General features: G+C 31.2%; 1 protein-coding gene across 2 annotated transcripts in view; it reads right to left on the minus strand.

Annotated features, from left to right (window-relative positions):
* The window catches only part of LOC103313193 (dendritic arbor reduction protein 1), a 215,162-nt gene that overhangs the window by 45,125 nt on the left and 146,186 nt on the right, over positions 1–23,851 (minus strand). Inside the window, exon 2 of one of the 2 annotated variants that reach the window (XM_015978401.2) lies at positions 17,650–17,796. The exons of the other annotated variant lie outside the window; for it this stretch is intronic. Within the exon in view, the coding sequence (XP_015833887.1) occupies positions 17,650–17,652 (3 nt within the window). The 5' untranslated portion in view covers positions 17,653–17,796. The remainder of the gene's footprint in view (positions 1–17,649; positions 17,797–23,851) is intronic. 2 annotated transcript variants of the gene reach the window in all.

A 23,851-nucleotide genomic window follows, 5' to 3' on the forward strand; every position in this document is an offset into this window, starting at 1 on the left:
AACCTAACATGGCTAATAAATTAGAGAGGAATTCCGCAGAATACGTAAGATGTTAGCTGAAATGTAGACGTAATTGTAGACGTAATTTTCAGTGTTTTAACGGAAGTTTCGAAAAAACTTAATTTCTAGCTCAAAAATGGGCTAAATCATTCTATATACGTAGGCTAACAAATAATTTGCCAATTTTTTGACGAAACTGCACGGGATGAGTGTTTTTTTTTTGGTTTAAAAATAAAACACACCTAACAAAAAATAACAAACTAATATTGTAATTCTTAATGTGTAATATAGTTTTGACCTATTTTAGCAAAATTAAGTGAAATTTTGACCAAAAAACTTGCGAAAACGCTTGAAAGACAAAAGCAACGTATTTTTTTTTCTCCTCACTTCCGACCTACGTATGAGAAATAGTGAATTTTTAAGTGAAAAATGGTTGGTTGTTCAGCATTTTTAGGAAAATTTCACAACAAAACAAATATTTAGCTCTCACTTATAAACAAACAAAAGCTAACAAACCAGATTAAAATAACAGCTTTTTAAATTTTCATTGAAAAGTACAAAATGCCACCTCTAGTTCAAATTATTATTTTAACACAATGTTCATACTGTATCCAAAATTATATAACAAAAGTAAGAGATTAAAGGAAAATTTCGCCAAAGACGTGAGATTTAAAGTAACTTTCGAAGTAGATGATTTTTTGCTCAAAAAAGGAATGAAATCTTTTTAAACAAGCCAAAAAAACACCTCAATTAAAAATAAGACAAATGAGGATTAATTCAACAAAACAAAACATTTCATTATCTTGGGCTGAAAAAACGTGCTAAAGTACTATTAAAATATTTTATTTTAGATAATTTTTTGGTCTCGTTGAAAAAAAAAATTGCGAGAGAAGTGAGTTTTTAACCGAAAAAAGTGCTTAAACATCAAAAAGTCATGAATATATGTCACTTATAAATAGTTACCAATAAATTTATTAAAATCTCACTAAACAGACTAAAATGTACGAAATTTTTTATTCTCATGGGAAATTTTGCGCCTTATTAGAGGAAAATTTCACAAAATAAGAGAGATTGTAGCTTAAAAACAAGATAAAATTAAAAAAAAAGACCAAAATAATGTAATTTTCGATCTATATTTATATTTTTTTTAGAATATTTAGGCAAATTTTTAAGCGAAATACGTGAGTTGTGAGTTAAAAGTTGCAATAAAACCTTTAAAAAAGACAAAAGTAACATAATTTTAGATTTTCACAGGGAGAATAATTTGTTGGTTTGCAAAAAAGAAAAAAAAAAGGAAAAAAAGGGGAGAAAAGCTCAATTTTTGTGAACTAATAAAGATCTATCTACTTACAAAAAAAATAGCAAATCACGTAAAAAACCAAAAACCCTAAGTTCGATCTAATTTAGTAATTTTTGCAAAAAAAGTTTCTTTCTCAAAAGCAACATAAATGTAACGATCTAGATTTGTGATTTTTTGGTCTGTTCTAGAAAATTTATAGAAAAAAGTGAGTTCTTGGTTGAAAGTCGTACTAAAACTAATAGTTACGTAATTTTTGGCTTTCATAAGCGCATATGCTGTAACTTTTTTAATGGGCTGTTAGAATTTAACACTGATTAGAATCGCAAATCAAGGAATTTTATTGGTTATTCCAACAGCAACAATGATTAACTACTTTTAAATTTTATCAGATAATAGAGAATTTCTAGGTTTATTTAAGCAAAAGTATCATCCAAAATTAAAATTTGGACAAATTATTTGTATTTCGTCTTTTTTAGATCAATTTCGCAAAAAATACTTGCTTGCAATTTTTCTCAAAATTTTCCTAAATAAGTGTATTTTGAGCTCAAAATATGACAATTTTTCTTATAATTAAGAAATTTTTTTAACAAAATTTCGAAATATCATTTGAAAGTATACCTAATGTTAACTTAAATAACCAACTAGATTTATGAATTTTGTATCAGCCTTTCATCTCGACTATCCAACCTCTCTGCTATCAAATTTAATTTAATTAACTATCGACAACTTAAATACACATTAAGTGGAAATAATAAAAATTTGTACACGCGCTTCAGTAATCAGGAAGTTACTTATCTCCACGTTGCAAATTACACCCGTTTATGAATGCTTTTACATCTGTAAGAAGAACAAGTTGTTAATAACTGGTAGTGAAGAATAATAAATCTGATTAACCCAAAGTGGACTTAATTCAATATCAACAGCTTCTTGCATACTTTAAAATATTCCTTCAGTAGACATGTAAACAAAACCGACAACAAAAATCTGTTTAATTCGCTCAATAAAATTGATTTTTTAATATGCGTTAACTCTTTCATTAATTATAAAGTAAATTAAAAATTAAACCAGTTTTATGTCCGTATTAACCTCTAACATTTCGAATTTTAGAACGGGGATTCTAATTTATGGACCTGACGACTTTTACCCTATTATTGCCTGCTCTTGATAAAATATACGAGCTTCATTACCTAGATCCGCTACTTCAATTGCTGCAAAAGAGGACAGCAAAGAAGTGGTCCATTTTTAATTATTAGTTTTTTAGTAACTTTTTCTGTGAATATTTTACTAGGTTTTGCGTAAGATCTCATCATTGTTTGCCTGCAGCACAGCCAATTTATCACAATTTTCGCGTTGTGGGGGTTCTGTCTTTTTTCTAACGCTGTGTAATAATAAACCAATTATCAAGCCATGGATCAAAAACTCCACCGCTCGGTTACAAATGTTTTGTAACCTGATCCCAGATGTTAAATAGTGTCGCTTAACGGACACTTTATTTTTTACAATCAATGTTATGCCATTTGTCAAGGGCTTAAGTTCTTCCGGGTGGTGGTGCTTCGAATATCTTTGACACGCAACGCCTCAAGCTGATATATCACTAACTAGAAGGCATTCCAAGTCTTAAATGATTGCGTAAACAAATCGGTGGATATGTATGTATGCAATAAAGAAATAACACGTTTGTTCGTCGTGCACAATCCGTAACGGTCATAAAAATGCTTGCTTCAATGAGATATTAATTTATGATAATAATTAATTGCAAAATATTTGCAACTTCATTGGCAACGGCTTCGACATTTCGAGAGATTGATGCGCCCTTGGCGCGTAATGAGAACTGTCACGTAAACTGCCGGTTAAGTACTGGTATGCATCTTCTGAGAGATAAATACACATGGCTATTTTAATAATTCATATGTTAATTCTGATCTGGATGCAACATTCAAGACAGCGAATTTACAAATTGAAATCACTTGAACGTAAAACTTTTCTTCAACAAAACACTCTGGGGTTTTATTTGTCACATTTTGATTGTTTTTAGGACATCCTTGCAAATAGATAGGTATCGAGGGAGTTCTGGAATACAGGAAACGTAAGTAACTCTCAAGAGATCAAGAGAATATTTTTATGCCAAAGAAGCATTCAAAACTTTTCTTCCAACCAAATAAGTACGAATAAATAGCAACATCTTTCAGTCCCTGAAGAATATTTGTTTAATGTTTTTTGCTGGAATTTTTTTGTTAGAGTAATAAATATTTTAACGTTAAAAAATCGTAAAAAGTTAAGCACTGTGTTATGTAATAATAATGTTGATAATGTAATAATAAAGAAAAATAACATTGAAACTTTAGATATTACCTACAAATTAATTGTCAATTGTCTCTGTTTTTATTTAAATTATTTCTAATTTTAATTACTCTTAAACTACAAGACACATTCTATTTCTTAGAGAAGGATGGGGTAAAATATTAGAAGTAAAAACAAGACAAACCCTATTTTATGGCTGGTGATACAAGTCATTTAAGTGAGTTAAGAGTTCCTATGATAAACAATGTTTGAACTTTTTTTCATGAAATATAGCTCTTCAAAGGTATTTTTTTTGTACCTTATCTTAATAAATAATCATTTATTTATGAATTAATTTATCATAAATTGTATACTTTGCAACGATAAACAGATACCCTGTTAAAAAGGTCATTAACCAATAAATTAAATAAATAAAATGCAAAAAATAAACACGGTCATTCAAAGGCTGGTTCAAAATTTCTGGTTTCCCTGTATAAATCAAATGGTGTATTTTTGACTTTACGAAATTTTCAGTATGTACTTGTTTTGCAGATTTTTATACAGAAACAACAAAAAATTTCTCAGTAAACTTAAAAAACTTAAAACATTTAAAACAGACTAAATTCTGTCCCAAAAACAGTATTTTGCCGTTTTCACGTTTTTTCTACAGTAAGAGTGCAAATAATTTGAAAAATTTCATTCAAAATAAGGTAAAGAATTTTAAATTATTTAAAAAAAGGATGTTTTTTTTCAAAAGTTAAAGTAGGTTTCTGAGCTAAAATTAATATATTTAGTCAAACCGGACTAAAAAATGATTAAATTCAGCCGACGACTTAACTTACTTAAACTTATCAGTGCAAAGCAGTCCGTAATTCGTCTGTAACTTATAAATAAATTGTTACAATCAATTCAAAATTCAAAAATGGTAATTTTTTTATTTTGGTTAACTGAAACCGATCGTCGTTTTTTTAAATAGAGATTTCCTGGTACAATTTCTGGAAATTTATGACCATCTAAAGATGTACAGTCACGATCAAAACGAATGACACCCCTACCAACTGGGCCGGATAGCGAAAGTCCGACTAAAATTTTTTGGGTCATAAATAATTTCAACAGACAGGTTTATTTACAAACTGCCCATCTAGTTGGCACAATATCCAGCAATTTATAAACTAGCCAAATGTACAAATTAACCGTATCATATCGAAAAGATTTCTGGTTGCGGTTTTAGGAGTGTCATCCTTTTTGATCGCGATTGTACCACTTTTATCACATATTGTTTCCTGTTTAGGATTTAATTTTTCTAATTTTCAAAATTCAAAATTGTGATAAAAAATCATTTATTTTTAAGACAGTTGTAGTTTTTACAAAAAAATAAATAAGCTCTATTTTTTCTTTTCTATTCGTTTTCTATATTTTATTTTTTACTCTTATACTTATTTTTCTAAGCGTAGATTTGGTGCAAAAAATTAAAAATTTATTTAGTGAATAATTGTTGTAATTATAATGTTACCATGTGTAAAGCTTACAGTTACTGGACAAGGTTTTTTCTAGTTTAATTTTTTACCTAGGTAACTGTCCAATAACTGTGTACTTTATCCTATGTATTCGCTCATTTTAAATTTGTTCTAACGCAATGTAAATAAAAAATGTAAAAATTGTTTTTCTTGAGCGTTGACAATTTTCAGTAAGGTCACAAAATCGTTGTAAATTTCCATGTGGTCGTAGAAAAACAGTTGTTATTAAGTTCAAAAAACGCCAGAGGGTTAAAGCTGTTTACTTTGGTAATTGCCGGAAACAATGAGTAAAGTTTGCTCAATCGATACTTAATTAAGCAATTAATTAACACGTCTACGTGACACTTTAATTTATCCGTTATGGCATTTATTCAGAAATATTATGTAAATCTTGGGCCCCATTTTTGGATTTGTAAATAGCGCTGTGTCAGCATTGTTCTTTGATCTGTCAGGTGCAGTGTTGTGTGATAAGGAACTAAGCTTCTGTCTGGTCTCGATTACGATAACGACTTGTCAGATTTGCATCGGTATAAAGTTTGATTTATGATGGATGTGATGTGGGATTTATTTTTGTTGCCGCGACGGATTTGTGTAACGAAGCAATTGGAGCGTCTTTGAAGTCTTAATACAAGAAATTTTCACATAATAATTTGTAAATATAATTTAAACAGTTTAGCGCCTTCACCATGCCGGTCGGCTTACAGGCCAAATTAACACCTGTTTCGTGGGAATCGTGGTCATATTGTTTAAACAGCACTCCAGTATCTTTAGATTTCGGTTCAGTTTTAACACTTATGTGTGATTTATTCCTTCCGTAAAAGGTAACAAGTATACGGAACCGCATTTCTCGCCGGCCATTACATAAATGCTTGCGAAAGATTCTCTAATGTAAACGTCATCTTTGGAAAAAATGCAAATTAATGGTGTCCTTAGGGCCGAAGACCGATCTCGACCGCAGATAAACCGAATCGTCCATTAATTAAAATAGCAGCGGCCATTGTTGCCGGCCGACGGGTGGAAGGAAGTCAATTGGAGTGCTATTCTGAACTCCGTCAAAAGTTTCAATAAATCATAAAAAGGACAATAAATTCAAAATTCAAAAATTTCTTATTTATCTTGCAGTTCCTACTTTTAGGGAAATAATGTATTGACTAGGCACTGAGAAACATTTTGTTAGTATTCAAACAGAAAGTAGGTAGTTAATCCTAATATAATAGATTTTAAGGGAATTTTGTTGTCTTGTCGCTTCACATTTTTTGAACTTATTTGTGTTTCAACGATCATGAGGAGGTTCAATAGAGGAACGAAACTAGTCGATTGAAACATTTTGTTTTATTTATTCTGTCCAATGCTAAAGATTAACAAAGAAAAATTCTAGATGAAACTGTGATAGGGTTTTGAAAAAGAGCAAAGTACAAGCACGAAAATTTAGATTAAAACATGTTTGAATAAGTATAAAAAAATTCAACAAAATTGAGAAAAATTAAAAAAAATAGGTACACAAATTAAGGTCCGATTTACAGAACATCATTCTAAACCCCACATAAGTTAGTGGTACGTGTAATAGGCGGTGACTTCTAATAAGAATTTCACCTGAAATCTGAAATTACGTACACAGTCATAAACCACAACATTTTTTCAAGTTTTTTATTTTAAAAAGTCAGAAATGCTTTTATTTTTGTTTTTGGATACTTTGTCAAGTTTTTGTAAGGCATATTTCATCAGATTTCCCTAAACCTACCCAAATTTACCTGTTTTCAATTTTTTTGGTTCCTTCACCTTCAAAAAACGTAAACTTTATGGACCGGCTTATAGAAAGCTCAGTTAAGGTTAATTATGCTGTTAAAAGTCAGCAACGCAAGTAGACCAATTACACTGGTTCGGTTCGGTCACGTAGTCATTTGATCACGGATTAAATTAATGACGCTTCTATAAACCGGTCCTTTTAAGATTATTTAAACGTATTTGGGATTTTAGAGGAGAAAGCTTAAAGACCGGTTTATAGAAGCGTCATTAATTTAATTCGCGATTAAATGCATGATTAACTGATCACGTGACCAAATTGAAGCAATCTGATTAGTTCATTCTCGTTGTTAACTTTTAACAACAAATTTAAAGCTATATACGAGTATAAACCGATCCTAAGGAGCGGTTTATAGAAGCGCCATTAATTTAATTCGCAATTAAATACGTGATTAATTGATCGCGTGACCAAATTGAACAAATGTGATTGGTACAGTCGAGTTGTTAACTTTTAACAATGAATTAAATATTAACAAAGCTTTCTATAAACCGGTTTAAAAAAGCACCATTAATTTAATTCGCAATTAAATACGTGATTAACTGATCACGTGACCAAATTGAACAAACGTGATTGGTCCATTCGGGTTGTTAACTTTTAACAACGAATTAAATTTTAACAATGCTTTCTATAAACCGGTTTATAGAAGCGTCATTAATTTAATCTGCAATTAAATGCGTGATTAACTGTACACGTGACCAAATTGAACAAATGTGATTGGTCCATTCGAGTTGTTAACTTTTAACAACGAATTAAATTTTAACAATGCTTTCTATAAACCGGTTTATAGAAGCGTCATTAATTTAATCTGCAATTAAATGCGTGATTAACTGTTCACGTGACCAAATTGAACAAATGTGGTTGTTCCAGTCGCGTTGTTTTAACAACGAATTAAATATTAAAAAAGTTTTCTATAAACCGGTTTCTAGAAGCGCCATTAATTTAATTCGCATAAATACGTGATTAACTGATCACGTGACCAAATTGAACTAACGTGATTGGTCCATTCGGGTTGTTAACGTTTAACAACGAATTAAATTTTAACAAAGCTTTCTATAAACCGGTTTATAGAAGCGTCATTAATTCAATGTGCAATTAAACGCGTGATTAGCTGTTCATGTGACCAAATTCAACCAATTTGATTGGTCCATTCGCGTCCATTCGCGTTAACTTTTAACAACGAATTAAATTTTAACAAAGTTTTTTATAAAAATGTGTTAATAATTAAAACGTTACGGTCTTACGGTATTTTGTTTATTATCCAGATTATCGTTATTATTATCATTTTACAACATAAATAAACTATCATCATTTGCTCCAATTTATTCCACTGATTTCTGAATCATCTTCTTGTTCACAAAATTTTTTCTAAGGGGTCAGTATTTGAAATTGTCAAATCCAGTTTGTTTTTATTTATTTGAAAATTTTTGCCATACGTCTACCTATCTTAGTTTTTCTTTCTTTCACTGTTTTTATATGTTAATAAGGTTTAGAAAAATTCAAATAACCAAAACTAAATGCCCCAAATTTTTTACCACTAAAGGGAACAAAATTACATTCTATATATTGTTATAAATTTATGATAGTTTTCATCAAATTAAGTTGATTTTCATTGAATTTGGCTAATGAAATTCTCAGTGCCACTAAAAAGCTGTCAAAAAAAGAAGTTATAAATACAAAGTGATGCCGAATTAAATAAAACCAAAGCTAAGGTCTAAAACTTATGTGTCCAAATACGTTTCAAATATGTATTTAAAAATGATAAAATAATTATTGATAGTTTTTTCTGTCAATTACCAGAAGGTTTCTTTATACCTACACACATTCTTCTTTTACACAGAAAGTAAATGTTTGTAACTTATGATCAAAAGTAATATGAAGTAGATTATGAGCCAGTTTACAGATTTTTACACATTTTATTTCGAGATCAACTTCACATTATTTTTGTCAATGCATTTTAAATGGCAATTAGTTAAATTCTCAATTAAATTTTTTGTAAACCGGCCCTAAGATTTTAGACTAGAAATCAAAGAATTTATAATTTCATGTAATAATATTTAACAAGCAATGTGCGTTTCCGCCAACTTTCGTGCCAACTGTTGTATTTCCTGCGCTTCGTGGTATTTACAGACGTATTCCAGAAACATGTTCGGAATGAATTTCAGAACAGTTTATGTGAAGAAGCCACACGCAAACCTGCAATCTGAATCTGTCTGAAGCGCAAATGAATGCCACTTTAATGAAATTAAAATTCATTTATTCCGGAACATTATCTGTCTGGAGAACGAAATTCTAAGAAGGATGCATTAGCTAATTAATTGAAACCATCGTGCACACTTTCAAGAGGGGACAATCAAGGTGCTCATGGGTTAAAGTTGACTTTTTTGTCGCATGCGAATACCTCACCTTCATTGTCTGCATGCACGAACTGAGATACTAGTTGAGCAATGTATTTTATCAATTGCATGAAAGGAAAAATTCATCGATTTCATTGAACAATGAAGGACTTGCCGCAATACATTAAATCACCAACGATTTATTAATTCACGAACTATTTAATGTAAACACAGTTTTGCCGTTTCAGTTTTCAATAATTGGCGCAGTCAGTAGGAAAGTGGCAAAGTTTTGTCAACTGGCACAGATGGCATCTGAAGATAATTTTCAGCGGCTGGATGCGCCACTGAGTATAATTCTGTGTAGCCAACCAGGAAAACATTACCATTTAACTAATCATTATCCATTTATTATAGCCTTGTTAGAGTTCTTGTGAGGAATTCGTGTAAAGTTACTTTTAATGTATAGATACAGGCAATTGTAAATTGCATCAGAGGCAAAGGGTCACTAAGCTGCAACCTGCAACATGTAAACTCCAGCGGCAAGTGCTTTGAGTAAATATCTAATTTGCTGTAGGCGGATTGTAACCAACTCACTTGCAACGATGCCTTCATACAAATAAACCCTTTTACTGTTAGCTGCAGCAAAAATTGTCAGTTTAAATAATTAAATTCTTAAATGAAAAAGCAGCCAGTTTTGAGTGTCAACTTTTTCAGTTACATTTGGTTACATTTGCAAAAGCGATTAAGATGTAGGCGCACATGTTTGCATTGTCAACAAGGTCAGTCAAACAATAAGGTAAATTCAGGTGCATTTGCGAATGTATGACGTGTTTGAGTACAACAAAGAAAGTAGATTCACCGAATTTTATGCAAATTAACTTTTCGAATTATTTATCACATGTGTACCAAAAATGACAAGGTTTCTTGGGAAAATGATGAGTTTTCACGTTTGATTAAGAGAAAATTTGGTACACAGATCAATACACTAAGTAAAGAGTAAATATACAAGAAGACGAACTGTTTACATACCCTTCTGTGTTCAGTACTCATTGGACGCAATATAATTTAATATAATTAATTACATTCCATATTTTTATTTTTGGGAAATTTCGCAAAATAATTACCATTTCGATGAAAACCCTTTTAAAAATAACAAGGAAATTTTTCTCATTTACAACAAATGGTGTTTTTGCTCAAAAAGGTGTTTAAGCGGTCGTACAAAGTAAAAATAACACCATCTTGACGCAATTTGCTGAATTTTTTGGGGTAATTTTGGATGAAAATTCACGGAAAACATGCGTTGAAGGTTTAAAAACGTGCTAAAATAACAAAAAATTGGTAAAATCATATCGATTTTTTAGGCCGGTTTACCAAGATTTTGCAAAAATTGATGCGGTTTCAGCTTAAAAATGCGTTAAAACGTCCGAAAAATTAAAAAACACTCCATTTTTTAAATATTTTTTCGGTTAAATTTTAGAGCGTTTCTGATTGAAAATTTGCTAAAACATCGAAAAGTGCAAAATAATATACTTCGTGATCAAATTTAGTGATTTTTCGGCTGATTTTTGAGATTTTTGTCGAAATAATTGTGTTTTTGAAAAAGACAAAAATTACAAAATATCATTTTCATTGGTTGTAATATAATTTAATGTAATTAATTACATTCCAATTCAATGATTTTTTTTGTATTTTTCTGAGGAAATTTCTTGATATACTTAATCGATTGTTTGGCCACGAATGAACAGAATCTTCAAATGAGGTTTTTGTTAAAAAAGGTGTTTAAGCGGTCGTACAAAGTAAAAATAGCACCAACTTGGCGCAATTCGATGATTTTTTTTGGGTAATTTTGTATGAAAATTCACGGAAAACATGTGTTGCAGGATCAAAAACGTGCTAAAATAACGCAAAAGTGGTAAAAAGTGGTAAATTTCGCAAAAAATTATACGGTTTCAGCTCAAAAATGCGTTACAACGTCCGAAAAATAATAATTTTAAATAATTTTTCGGTTGATTTTTAGAGCGCTTCTGATTGAAAATTTGCTAACACAGCCGAAAGTGTAAAATAATATACTTCGTGATCCAATTTTGTGATTTTTCGAAATAACTGTGTTTTTGAAAAAGAAAAAAATCACAAAATACCATTTACTGTTACTCTGAACGAAATCTCTCCTTCTGGATTGGGATTGAAGTCCAAAATAACGAAATTCCTTTTTGTGTTCATAATCACATCCTTTCAGGAGTTTAATAATAATGTGCTAAAACGGTTGAAAAAGAAAAAAAAATATTTAAATTTTCGACTTAGTTTAGTAACTTTTAGTAACGTTAGCAAAGTTTCGTCTTGAACACCATAAAAATACAAAAATAGGACCATTTTTGACACAATTGAGTGTATTTCTCATTAAACTTTGCGAAATAATTTAGTTTCTGATTTCTGTCTGAACAAAGCTAAAACGTTAGAAAAAAGTAAAATAAAAATATAATCTGTTATCAAATTTACAGCTTTGTCGTTCTGTTCTAAAAGATTTAACTTTCGAAAAAATTACATCACTTTCGACCCAATTTAAGGATTTTTTTTCGGATTAAACATCTAGGTATTGCGTTTATATATTATTATTTTTTATTATTATTATTTGTAGTATTGTATTGTGTAACCATATTTGGACTTTTGTCTGTGGGTTGATATTGTTATTATTATTTAATAATCGATTATCTAACTAAAAACTGACCACTAGCTATAGATGACCTAATTAGGCGATTTTGCGCTATATTTTTGTTAAAATGTCGCTAAATAATTTCATTTTCCGATCCAGTAACTTTTCAAACTTCCGTAAAAACTCAATTTTTAGCCCAAAAGCGTCAGAATTGTGTTTTTTTTTGAGTAATTTTTGACGAAATTTATTGCGTTTTTAGATTAAAAATGTACTAATAGAACGCAAAAATGGTGAAACCATATTATTTTATATGCATTTTATAACCAGGTTTAGAAAATTTTCACAAAAGACTGCTTATAAACACTTTAAAAAAATGCAAATCCATTGAGTGATTTTTTGGTTAATTCAAGACAAAAATGACGACTGAAAAACCTGAGCTGACCTGACCTGAAAAAAGTAGTGTAATTCGATTTTTCTAATAATTCTTGAGGAATTTTTCAAAAAACTACATTTCTGAAAAAACGAGGCATAAAAGTGAAACCGGGGGCAAAACTAAATGAAATTTTGCTTTTTCATATTATTTTGGACGAAATTCGCCAAATTAATCGGGAGTTCATGTTAGGCAACGTGTTCTAATAAATGGAAAAACAATTGAAATTTATTGTTATACATTTGAAAAAAATTACTTATTCAACTGTTTGCGATTTGGCACACCCTGTACATTATGTACTTTACCGCGTGTTTCAAGTAAAAGTCGACTATTGCTAAAACTACAGGATAATTTGAGTTTTTCTATTGCAAATTTAACGAAAAATATTCACAGGCGACATCGCAGTGATTTTTCAAAAATTAATCTTTTTTAAAACGAAAAGTTGAATAATTCCGAAACGAAAAAAGATAGATCCGTAATAGTTTATATAAAGTTACATTATTTTTTTGTGTAGAATCTAATTATGCAAAAATATAAAAGGTGTTCCATTAAAAAAAATATAATAATTTGTAGACTTTAAGTCGATCTATCGGACAATAAAAACAGCAGGGCAATATTTCAAGTAACAAAAAAGTTATATCCCGATTATGCACCCCTGGATCACCCTATATTTCCCAATTAAAGCGGAACATTTGTATTTCAAAACATACGGTATTACATAATTACCTACTCAGCTGACCGCTTCCAAAGTTTTTATAAATTTTGAAACCTTAACCTGTTGGAAAAAATGTCATTTTCTCATAGAAAAACACTAATTTTTTTATTAGTAGTAATAATGCAAAATGTGGAAGGATACTGTTTGCCACGAGATCCTAGAAGGACAATATCAGACAGTCATCTATTAGCTAACTTGTCAGAAATCAATTTAAAATTAGATACTGTCGCATTTTTTGCGGTAGCTGCACTAGATTCGCCGTAATCGGCTCTTGAAAAATAGAAAAAAGATAAACATTCTCTCGTTCTATGGTTCTAGCGTTCCCAATTTCGCCGTAATCGGCGTTTAAAATAATGTAGTTTTATATTTGGCATGAAATGAAACGGCTAGAGACTTAATTTTCATGGCAACAGCTCTTCTAACTTCGCCGTAATCGGCGTTTAAAAGGTGTAACCTTTTTGCGAGTAATCAACTAGTAATTTCCGGATGTTACACATTTTGTAATGGCGATTACGGCATTGCCGGACTTTTTGCTCTGGTTTAGTGTATATAGAAAAAATTCACCGTAATCACCTTTTGAAAATATTTTTTGGCATTTCATAGAAAATGTTAAAATCAAAAGCGAAAATCGACTAGTTCAGGAGACATTTTTATGCTATTCTATGTAGTTCTTCTAACTTCTCCGGAATCGGCGTTTGGAATGTAAAATTTTCAATCAGGTTGTATTTCGAATTATTTTTAAAATCTCTAGATTTTTGCGCTCTTGTAGGAAATTTCGAGACTAAGAGCCAGAATCTTACCGCTAAAGCAGCTTTTTGTCCTAGCTCTTCCAAAGTTTTCATAAATTTTGAAACCTTAGCCTGTTGGGAAAAATGTCATTTTCTCATAGAAAAACAGTAATTTTTTTATTAGTAGTAATAATGCAAAATGTGAAAGGATACCGTTTGCTACGAGGTCCTGGAAGGATTATATTAAACAGTCATCTAATAGCTAACTTGCCAGAAATCAATTTAAAATTAGATACTGTTGCATTTTTTGCGGTTGCTGCACTAGATTCAGCGTAATCGGCTCTTGAAAAATAGAAAAAAGATAAACATTCTCTCGTTCTATGGTTCTAGCGTTCCCAATTTCGCCGTAATCGGCGTTTAAAATAATGTAGTTTTGAATTTGGCATGAAATGAAACGGCTAGAGACTTAATTTTCATAGCAACAGCTCTTCTAACTTCGCCGTAATCGGCGTTTAAAAGGTGTAACCTTTTTCCGAGTAATCAACTTGTAATTTCCGGATGTTACACATTTTGTAATGGCGATTACGGCATTGCCGGACTTTTTGCTCTGGTTTAGTGTATATAGAAAAAATTCACCGTAATCACCTTTTGAAAATATTTTTTGGCATTTCATAGAAAATGTTAAAATCAAAAGCGAAAATCGACTAGTTCAGGAGACATTTTTATGCTATTCTATGTAGTTCTTCTAACTTCTCCGGAATCGGCGTTTGGAATGTAAAATTTTCAATCAGGTTGTATTTCGAATTATTTTTAAAATCTCTAGATTTTTGCGCTCTTGTAGGAAATTTCGAGACTAAGAGCCAGAATCTTACCGCTAAAGCAGCTTTTTGTCCTAGCTCTTCCAAAGTTTTCATAAATTTTGAAACCTTAGCCTGTTGGGAAAAATGTCATTTTCTCATAGAAAAACAGTAATTTTTTTATTAGTAGTAATAATGCAAAATGTGAAAGGATACCGTTTGCTACGAGGTCCTGGAAGGATTATATTAAACAGTCATCTAATAGCTAACTTGCCAGAAATCAATTTAAAATTAGATACTGTTGCATTTTTTGCGGTTGCTGCACTAGATTCAGCGTAATCGGCTCTTGAAAAATAGAAAAAAGATAAACATTCTCTCGTTCTATGGTTCTAGCGTTCCCAATTTCGCCGTAATCGGCGTTTAAAATAATGTAGTTTTGAATTTGGCATGAAATGAAACGGCTAGAGACTTAATTTTCATAGCAACAGCTCTTCTAACTTCGCCGTAATCGGCGTTTAAAAGGTGTAACCTTTTTCCGAGTAATCAACTTGTAATTTCCGGATGTTACACATTTTGTAATGGCGATTACGGCATTGCCGGACTTTTTGCTCTAGTTTAGTGTATATAGAGAAAAGTCACCGTAATCACCTTTTGAAAATATTTTTTGGCATTTCATAGAAAATGTTAAAATCAAAAGCGAAAATCGACTAGTTCAGGAGACATTTTTATGCTATTCTATGTAGTTCTTCTAATTTCTCCGGAATCGGCGTTTGGAATGTAAAATTTTCAATCAGGTTGTATTTCGAATTATTTTTAAAATCTCTAGATTTTTGCGCTCTTCTATGAAATTTCGAGACTAAGAGCAAGAATCTTACCGCTAAAGCAGCTTTTTGTCCTAGCTCTTCCAAAGTTTTCATAAATTTTGAAACCTTAGCCTGTTGGCAAAAATGTCATTTTCTCATAGCAAAACAGTAATTTTTTTATTAGTAGTAATAATGCAAAATGTGAAAGGATACTGTTTGCTACGAGGTCCTGGAAGGATAATATCAGACAGTCATCTAATAGCTAACTTGCCAGAAATCAATTTAAAATTGGATATTGTCACATTTTTTGCGGTAGCTGCACTAGATTCGCCGTAATCGGCTCTTGAAAAATAGAAAAAAGATTAATATTCGAAATTAATAGCTAACTTGTGAGAAATCAATTTAAAATTAGATACTGTCGCATTTTTTGCGGTTGCTGCACTAGATTCAGCGTAATCGGCTCTTGAAAAAGAGAAAAAAGATAAACATTCTCTCGTTCTATGGTTCTAGCGTTCCTAATTTCGCCGTAATCGGCGTTTCAAAAAATGTAATTTTGAATTTGGCATCGAAATGAAACGGCTAGACACTTAATTTTCATGCCAACATCTCTTCTAACTTCGCTGTAATCGGCGTTTAAAAGGTATAACTATTTTGCGAGTAATCAACTTGTAATTTCCGGATGTTACACATTTTGTAATGGCGATTACGGCATTGCGGGACTGTTTGCTCTAGTTTAGTGTATATAGAGAAAATTCACCGTAATCATCTTTTGAAAGTATTTTTTGGCATTTCATAGAAAATGTTAAAATCAAAAGCGAAAATCGACTAGTTCAAGTGAAATTTTTATGCTGTTCTATGTAGTTCTTCTAATTTCTCTGTAATCGGCGTTTGGAATGTAAAATTTTCAATCAGGTTCTATTTCGAATTATTTTTAAAATTTCTAGATTTTTGCGCTCTTCTAGGAAATTTGGAGACTAAGAGCAAGAATCTTACCGCTAAAGCAGCTTTTTGTCCTAGCTCTTCCAAAGTTTTCATAAATTTTGAAACCTTAGCCTATTGGCAAAAATCTCATTTTCTCATAGAAAAACAGTATTTTTTTTATTAGTAGTAATAATGCAAAATGTGAAAGGATACTGTTTGCTACGAGGTCCTGGAAGGATAAAATCAGACAGTCATCTAATAGCTAACTTGCCAGAAATCAATTTAAAATTGGATATTGTCACATTTTTTGCGGTAGCTGCACTAGATTCGCCGTAATCGGCTCTTGAAAAATAGAAAAAAGATAAACATTCGAAATTAATAGCTAACTTGCGAGAAATCAATTTAAAATTAGATACTGTCGCATTTTTTGCGGTTGCTGCACTAGATTCAGCGTAATCGGCTCTTGAAAAATAGAAAATAGATAAACATTCTCTCGTTCTATGGTTCTAGCGTTCCTAATTTCGCCGTAATCGGCGTTTCAAATAATGTAATTTTGAATTTGGCATGAAATGAAACGGCTAGAGACTTAATTTTCATGGCAACAGCTCTTCTAACTTCGCCGTAATCGGCGTTTAAAATGTGTAACCTTTTTGCGAGTAATCAACTTGTAATTTCCGGATATTACACATTTTGTAATGGCGATTACGGCATTGCCGGACTTTTTGCTCTAGTTTAGTGTATATAGAGAAAATTCACCGTAATCACCTTTTGAAAATATTTTTTGGCATTTCATAGAAAATGTTAAAATCAAAAGCGAAAATCGACTAGTTCAGGAGACATTTTTATGCTATTCTATGTAGTTCTTCTAATTTCTCCGGAATCGGCGTTTGGAATGTAAAATTTTCAATTAGGTTGTATTTCGAATTATTTTTAAAATCTCTAGATTTTTGCACTCTTGTAGGAAATTTCGAGACTAAGAGCCAGAATCTTACCGCTAAAGCAGCTTTTTGTCCTAGCTCTTCCAAAGTTTTCATAAATTTTGAAACCTTAACCTGTTGGAAAAAATGTCATTTTCTCAAAGAAAAACACTAATTTTTTTATTAGTAGTAATAATGCAAAATGTGAAAGGATATTATTTGCTACGAGGTCCTGGAAGGATAATATCAGACAGTCATCAGACTCATCTATCAAGTTATAATTTTTTGGTGTCACCTCTTGTAGCTGGCTTTTAGTACATTTACGAGCATAATTTGTAACACGTGCTTTGGTCACGCCACGTCCGGAAACTCTAAAATATAATAGCGCCGGCATGGCAGACGAAGAAAGTGCGTGGACGCGTAACGCGTCGCGTGCGTGCGTGACTAGAATTACCATATTTATTAAGAGTGGCCGTCATCTACTGGACCTCTTTGTTGATTGATGTTGCAACTAATTTAATTTAGGGTTGTCACAATCAAGGCGAAGTCGAGCCCATTCAAGAAAAGTTCTTTCTTCGAACACTCATCATTATCCATTTACCTGAAAAAAAATATACATGTAAGGTTCAGCGAAGATACAGGAAAATTGTAAAATACGGTTACAAATATTTTAACGATGTCTATCTGGTAAATTGTATCGATTTACAGGGGAATAAATGTAAAACATGGAACATGTTTCAATTAAAATTCATGCGTCTGAATATCATAAATGCGCGGCTCATGCAAGAAATATTGTATAACAGTAGTTCGAGTTGATAATGCGTGACATCTGCTTGCAACTAGCTAATTTTTACGCTTGGTGGTTGAATTTTGTTTCACGGCGATGGCAGGACGAAGATAAATGGTGACAAATTTAACAAATAAACGGTTTCCAAATAGTGTTTTACGGATGAGTTGCATCACACTTTGAAGATAATTAATGTATCTACAATTACAGAAATTTCACTTTGTATGCATATTTGCTTATTGACTTTCAAATCCTTATCTTTCGTGCCTTAAAAGTGTAAGATGAAGGTTGAGGAAGTTCTGGGTAATCAACAGTGTGATACTTGAAACCTCGAAGACTATGGGAATCAGGTTAGAAGATCAGAACGTGTTAATTTATTAATACAAGTACACTTTATTGTAGGCAAATGAATACTAGTAAAATATCACTCCCATTTGTTGTTCATTGAAGAATTAAAGCTATTTTCGATGATTTTTTTTTCAAATAAATGGTAAAATGAAAGTTTATTAAATTTATTTTAATTTATTTTTTATTTAAATAAACCAACTTTTCAAAATAAAATACCTGCGAAAAACTGAAACGTCAAAATAATTTTATATTAAGACACAATTACGGTGGTGTCTGATTTTTTTTACACATTTTTCTAACTTCGCCGTAATCGACCTTAGAAATTAATAGCTAACTTGCGAGAAATCAATTTAAAATTAGATATTGTCGCATTTTTTGCGTTAGCTGCACTAGATTCGCCGTAATCGCCTCTTGAATAATAGAAAAGGATACATCGTTCTAGCGTTCCCAATTTCGTCGTAATCGACGTTTGAAAAAATATAGTTTTGAATTTGGCATCGGAATTAAGCGGTTAAACAAACATTTATTTGTTCTAGCTCTTCTAGTTTCTCCGTAATCGGCGTTTAAAAGGTATAACCTTTTTGCGAGTAATCAATTTGTAATTTCCGGATGTTACAGATTTTGTGATGGCAATTACGGCGTTGTCAGACTTTTTGTTGTAGTTTACAGAATAGAGAGAAAATTCACCGTAATCAGCTTTTGAAACGATTTTTTCTAATTTCATAGAAAATTTTAAACCCAAAGGCAAAAATCGACTAGCTCAAAAGGCATTTTTGTTGTTCTAGTTCTTCTAACTTCGCCGTAATCGGCGTTTGGAATGTATAATTTTTTGTATTTCGAATTATTTCCAAAATTTTAAATCAGTTGTTCTAGATTTTTGTACTCTTCTATAAAATTTGGAGACAAAGGGCAAGAATCTTACCGCTAAAATAGTTTTTTGTCCTAGCTCTTCTATTTAATTTCGCATTAATTAGTGTTGGAATGTAACTTTTTTTGCAAAAGTCAACTTAAAATTGCCGGATGATGTGGATTTTTTGAGGGCGATTACGGAGTTTTTGCGTTAAACTCGCAATAATCGGCTTTTGAAAAAACATTTTTTGTCTTTTCTTGAAAAGTTTTTAAGTTTACACCAGGTCTTCTAGTTTTGCCGTAATCGGCGTTTGCAATGAAATATTTTTGTTAGATAGCTCGAAATTGGCATCAAGTGTTATAAATTTTTTTCTACGAAATTTAAGAGCTAAGGGCAAAAATGAAACCAATAAAATGGTTTCAAATTTTTTTCCTAAAAAATATTTTTTGTCTTAGTTTTTCCAGTTCCTACGTAACCGGCGTCTGAAATTTTACTCTTGAAAAATCAGTTTGAAATTGGCGAATATTATTAAATTTTTGAGAGCGATTATGATATTGTTGAACTTTTTTCTAACACCACTAGATTCGCTGTAATCGGCTTTTGACATGTAACTTTTTTTGCAAGAAAAAAAAACAGACGGCTGTAGAATGTAGAGGCATTTTTAAGTTTACACCAGGTCTTCTAGTTTCGCCGTAATCGGCGTTTGCAATGAAATATTTTTGTTAGATATTATCTCGAAATTGGCTTCAAGTGTTATCAATTTTTTTCTACGAAAATTAAAAGCTAAGAGCAAAAATGAAACCAGTTTTCCAGTTTCTACGTAATCGGTGTCTTAAATTTTACTCTTGAAAAATCAGTTTGAAATTGACGAATATTATTAAATTTTTGAGGGCGATTATGATATTGTTGAACTTTTTTGCAAGAAATGAACTTAAAATTAATTGTTGTTGTGGATTTTTTAACTACGGTTACAATTTTGCTGAACTTTTGCGGTAGCTTCACTAGATTCGCTGTAATCAGCCTTTGAAAAATAGTCAAAGTTACAATTCCCAACGATTGTTGAACTATTTTCTAGCATCATTAGATTCACTGCAATCGGCATTTAAGATGGAACTTTTTTGCAAGAAATAAACCTGAAATTAATGGCTATTGTGGATTTTTTATCGGCTGTTACAATGTTTATGAATTTTCTGCGATAGCTTCACTGGATTCGCCGTAATCAGCCTTTGAAAAATAGACAAAGTTACAATTCCCAACGATCTTTGCGTTTTTTAGAAAAATTTTAAGGTCAAGGGCAAAAATTTAATTGACTTTATTATTTTGACCAAGCTCTTCTAGTTTCGCCGTAATCGGTGTTTGAAATGAATAATTTTTTTGCAAGAAATTAACTTAAAATTGGCGGATATAATGATTTTTTGAGGGCCATTATGATATTGTTGCTGTTGTAGATTTTTTAACAGCGGTTACGATGTGCTTTACTTTTTACAATAGCTTCACTAGATTCGCCGTAATCGGCCTTTGAAAAATAAAAAAAGGTACATTTCCCGACAATCTTTGCGTTTTTTTAGGGAAATTTTAAGGACAAGAGCAAAAATTGATCTGTTTTTTACTTTTTTGTCCAAGCTCTTCTAGTTTCTAGCTTCACTAGATTCGCCGTAATCGGCCTTTGAAAAATAAAAAAAGCTACAGTTCCCGACAATCTTTGCGTTTTTTTAGGGAAATTTTAAGGACAAGAGCAAAAATTGATCTGATTTTTTACTTTTTTGTCCAAGCTCTTCTAGTTTCGTTGTAATCGGTGTTTGAAATATATAATTTTTTTTGCAAGAAATCGAATTAAAATTGGCGGATATGTTGTAGATTGTTTGAGAGTGATTACTATGTTGCTGAACTATTTATGATTGCTGCAATAGATTCACCGTAATCGGTCTTAGAAAAATAAAAAAAAGAAAGTTTTTTTGTGTTTTCCTAAAAAATAAATCATTCTTTTTTGTTATAGCTCTTATATTATAGTAGTTTCGCCGTAATCGGCGTTTAGAATGTTAGATTAAGTTAACTCAAAAATGGCTCATGTAGATTTTTGATGGCAATTACAAGATGGTGACGGATTTTTTGCTACAATAGACAAACAATAGGCATTTGAAAAATGTTCAATAATTTTTTCCCTATGGGTCAAAAAAATAGGTTAAAAAATGCAAATTATTTAGAAATTTTGATAAACTATATAATTATGATCATCTTTTTCCGACACCTACATAAAATATTTCTCTCAAATTTGATTCACATTTTAGACAATTTTATCCTAAAATCAGATAGGTAAACTGTAATTTGTTAGCTGGAGCTTTTCTAAATTTGGCTGCTTGGATACTTATCTTGCTTGAATTTAAATATATTGTTCCGTTACAATATACTAAATTAATTTCACTATAAATCACACTCTAGAATGTTTTTCCTGGATAATTTCCTAATTTTTCTTTGACAAAACAAGTAGCATTTGTGTTCAAAATCTAAACACAAGATTCGATCTCATGATATTGTGTATGTGTGACGTACACGATAAGCTTTAAATCTGTCGAGATTACCTTAACAGAATTGTGCAATAATTTCGTTCTTTTTCCTGTTTCCCATCACAAAATGATAATTTATCGCACGTCGCTCACGTAAAAATTGAATAAAATATTCATACGAATCCTGTTTTTCGCCTTCCACCGTGCCAGAATCTCGCGTCATGACAAAGAAGAAACCGAGAAATATATTGAGCAGAAGCTATAAAGAATACGTGATTATGGCCATTACATGAGCTTAGCTTTAGTTACATGCGCATGTATGCCCGACACTGTTACATTCCGGAGTGTCTGACACCTCGGTATATCCGTATTTGTAATAATATTATGGTGTTTTAACGGTTAAGTGCACTTCAAAAATAATCAAACTTGTATAAACGGCCACATGCATTCTATACGGCTGTGCTGATTTTATTAGATTGCCTACGTGTTTATCTAAAGTGCTAATAAATTGCAATTAAATTATTTTTTGCGTTTCTACTTCGTTTAACTCAAATTCGTTCTGTCTGATTTATTTGGGTATGATTATTTGATTTACATTGATATGTTAGACGTTTGACTTTTACGCTGTTATTAACTACAGACCACATACTGTGCCCTAAAAACAACTCATTCAAACAAAGAAACTGACCATTTAGATAATGACCGGTTTCTTGCTTTCATCTCCGTCACGACTGTAATAATATCGCAAAGTTTCGCTTCTTCTTATTATGATAATAAGTTCATCTTTTTGGTAATAAATACTGAGAAGAAAGTGTATTATAAAAAATAGGATAGTATAATAAACACAGAGACAGGCGATGTGTCGACACGTTTTCCAAGTCTGCGTTGATGAAAATAGATAAACAAGAACAAGACATGAAAAATTATTACAAAAGAAACGTAGAAACTAGAAAGCGCCGCACTGGTCATCACAACTAAAGCACGTGCTTGTTGAAACAGATTAAAATAAACTGTAGCGTGTTATCACTGTTGTACATCTACGATAATATTTTTTGGTAACAATTAATTTTGTTGTTCAACAATCAAACTGGCAAAGGAGTGGAATTGTTTTTTTTTGGCTCTAAACACACTTGACTTGAGACAGAAGAGTAAATTTAAACATATATTATGCAGAGTATCCCAGAGAGTATAATATTAAAAAATTGTATACGGGGTGTTAGGGAATGGCTTAGCAATATATCGTATGTGAATTTGCCATGATCAGACGAGTTAAAAACCATTTTCCCAAAAAGTGCGTAATTTCTTCAGAAATCTTTATTAACTTACCTGTTGAGAACCACTGTGTGGCTTATGGTAATTTATTACCAGTTATTTTTTTATTAAATAAAATGGAGATGGTGGCGCATGGGCGTTTTGAGAAATTTTCAAAATTGTGGCTAACATGTTCATTTGTGTGGGAAGTTTTCATCCCTGCCCAGGCAAAACAATTTTGGTTTTTTTTCCAAAAATTTAATAATAAAACACAAATGGAAATAGAAGAATAACGTAGTGAACCAAGAAGTTAATTTACCTTTTCTGTTTTGTCAATAATATTAAAGTTTACGCTAATTTTTATAATTCTAGTTCAGCGGTTCTCAAAATTTGGGACTTTAATTTCGAAACGATTTTTTGGGAAAACTATGCATTTTTGATTTACATAAATTTTGTTTAATCGATTTTCATGCCATTCTCTGTTTACCTACCTTTAAATTTTTGCTAAACCATACACTAACACGCTGTATAAAAGTCATAGATGTTGAGAACCACTGTGTGGCTTTTGGTAATTTATTAGCAGTTAATTGTTTTATTACACAAAATGGAGATGGTGGCGTTTTGAAAAATTTTCAAAATTGTAGCTAACATGTTCATTTGCCCTGTCCAGGCAAAACAATTTTGGTATTTTTTCCTAAAATTTAATAATAAAACACAAATTGAAATAGAAGAATAACGTAGTGAACCAAGAAGTTAATTTACCTCTGCTGTTTTATCAATAATATTAAAATTTACGCTAATTTTTATAATTCTAGTTCAGCGGTTCTCAAAATTTGAGACTTTAATTTAAAAACGATTTTTTGGGAAAACTATGCATTTTTTGATTTACATAAATTTTGTTTAATCGATTTTCATG

This window comes from Tribolium castaneum, chromosome 1 (genome assembly GCF_031307605.1).
Source record: "Tribolium castaneum strain GA2 chromosome 1, icTriCast1.1, whole genome shotgun sequence".
Classification (NCBI taxonomy): domain Eukaryota; kingdom Metazoa; phylum Arthropoda; class Insecta; order Coleoptera; family Tenebrionidae; genus Tribolium; species Tribolium castaneum.